Below are 1,542 nucleotides of genomic sequence, written 5' to 3'. Positions count from 1 at the left end.
CTGGGAGAAATATCAATAACCTCAGATATGCAGATGACACCACCCTTATGGCAGAAAGTGAAGAGGAACTAAAAAGCCTCTTGATGAAAATGAAAGTGGAGAGTGAAAAAGTTGGCTTAAAGCTCAACATTCAGAAAACAAAGATCACGGCCTCTGGTCCCATCACTTCATGGGAAATAGATGGGGAAACGTGGAAACGGTGTCAGACTTTATTTTTTTGGGCTCCAAAATCACTGCAGATGGTGACTGCAGCCATGAAATTAAAAGACGCTTACTCCTTGGAAGGAAAGTTATGACCAACCTAGATAGCATATTCAAAAGCAGAGACATTCCTTTGCCAACAAAGGTCCGTCTAGTCAAGGCTATGGTTTTTCCTGTGGTCATGTATGGATGTGAGAGTTGGACTGTGAAGAAGGCTGAGTGGCGAAGAATTGATGCTTTTGAAGTGTGGTGTTGGAGAAGACTCTTGAGAGTCCCTTGGACTGCAAGGAGATCCAACCAGTCCTTTCTGAAGGAGATCAGCCCTGGGATTTCTTTGCAGAGAATGATGCTGAAGCTGAAACTCCAGTACTTTGGCCACCTCATGCAAAGAGTTGACTCACTGGAAAAGACTCTGATGCTGGGAGGGATTGGGGGCAGGAGGAGAAGGGGACGACAGAGTATGAGATGGCTGGATGGCATCACTGACTCGATGGACGTGAATCTGAGTGAACTCCGGGAGTTGGTGATGGACAGGGAGGCCTGGCGTGCTGCGATTCATGAGGTCGCGAAGAGTCGGACACGACTGAGCGACTGAACTGAACTGAACTGATGTAAGGAATGCAGCACAAAATACCCACATAATGCATAGTAGCTATTATTATTTGAGGAAAAACCCTACTGTTTTCATAATACAGTCCATAGGAAGTTCAACATTCTTGGTTTTGTGGGAGGTAGAAAAGATGTAATGATTCTCAGTCAGGGACTTGACCCTTGGAGGCCTAAGATTTCTGTTTAGCCCACTGGCCATGGTTTTAAAAAGTTTGAGTCAGTGTGGTTTAAAGCCTCAGGTTTGAGAGCGACCTCTCAATCCTCCAAGCTCTGGGTCCGCACTGGGGCCAGGGTGCCAGACACTGCCTCCTGGTCCCAGGGCTCAAGGTGGGCAGAGGGTCTGTGGGGCGCTTGGGTGTCTTCCTGCTAGCCAATGCAAAAGGCTGGGGCCTGGTTCCAGCCTCACATTCCACATGTGGGCTTTGCTGCCACCTCGTCCCCCAGAGCACTCTTGTGTGCATTTCTCTTTCTCACATGGCATGCCCTGTGGCTGACTTGGTCATCTGTCTCTCAGCTCTGTGCAGGGACCTTCTGGTCTGTGCGTCCCTGTTCTTTTGGGGCGTGGATGGTACCCGGGACCCAGCCAGCAACCCGTTGAAGACGTTCTTGGAAGCTTTCACCCCCGAGGGCTCTCACCCGGGCCGCTGATCCTGCCATGGCGTTCCGGCGGACCGAGGGCATGTCCATGATACAGGCCCTGGCCATGACAGTGGCTGAGATCCCTGTGTTCCT

At 50.3% G+C, this 1,542-nt stretch overlaps 1 protein-coding gene across 1 annotated transcript in view; it reads left to right on the top strand.

Moving 5' to 3' along the window:
- Nucleotides 1-1,542, top strand: part of FAM73B (family with sequence similarity 73, member B) — a 25,403-nt gene that overhangs the window by 3,341 nt on the left and 20,520 nt on the right. The window contains exon 2 of the mRNA XM_010856812.1: nucleotides 1,325-1,542. This exon is cut by the window's right edge and continues 2 nt beyond it. Within this exon, the coding sequence (XP_010855114.1) occupies nucleotides 1,466-1,542 (77 nt within the window). The 5' untranslated portion in view covers nucleotides 1,325-1,465. The remainder of the gene's footprint in view (nucleotides 1-1,324) is intronic.

Source organism: Bison bison, unplaced genomic scaffold (genome assembly GCF_000754665.1).
Source record: "Bison bison bison isolate TAMUID 2011002044 unplaced genomic scaffold, Bison_UMD1.0 scf7180017864375, whole genome shotgun sequence".
NCBI lineage: Eukaryota > Metazoa > Chordata > Mammalia > Artiodactyla > Bovidae > Bison > Bison bison.
The sequence above is the reverse complement of the archived record's forward strand: the minus strand, read 5'-3'. Positions and strand labels throughout refer to the sequence as shown.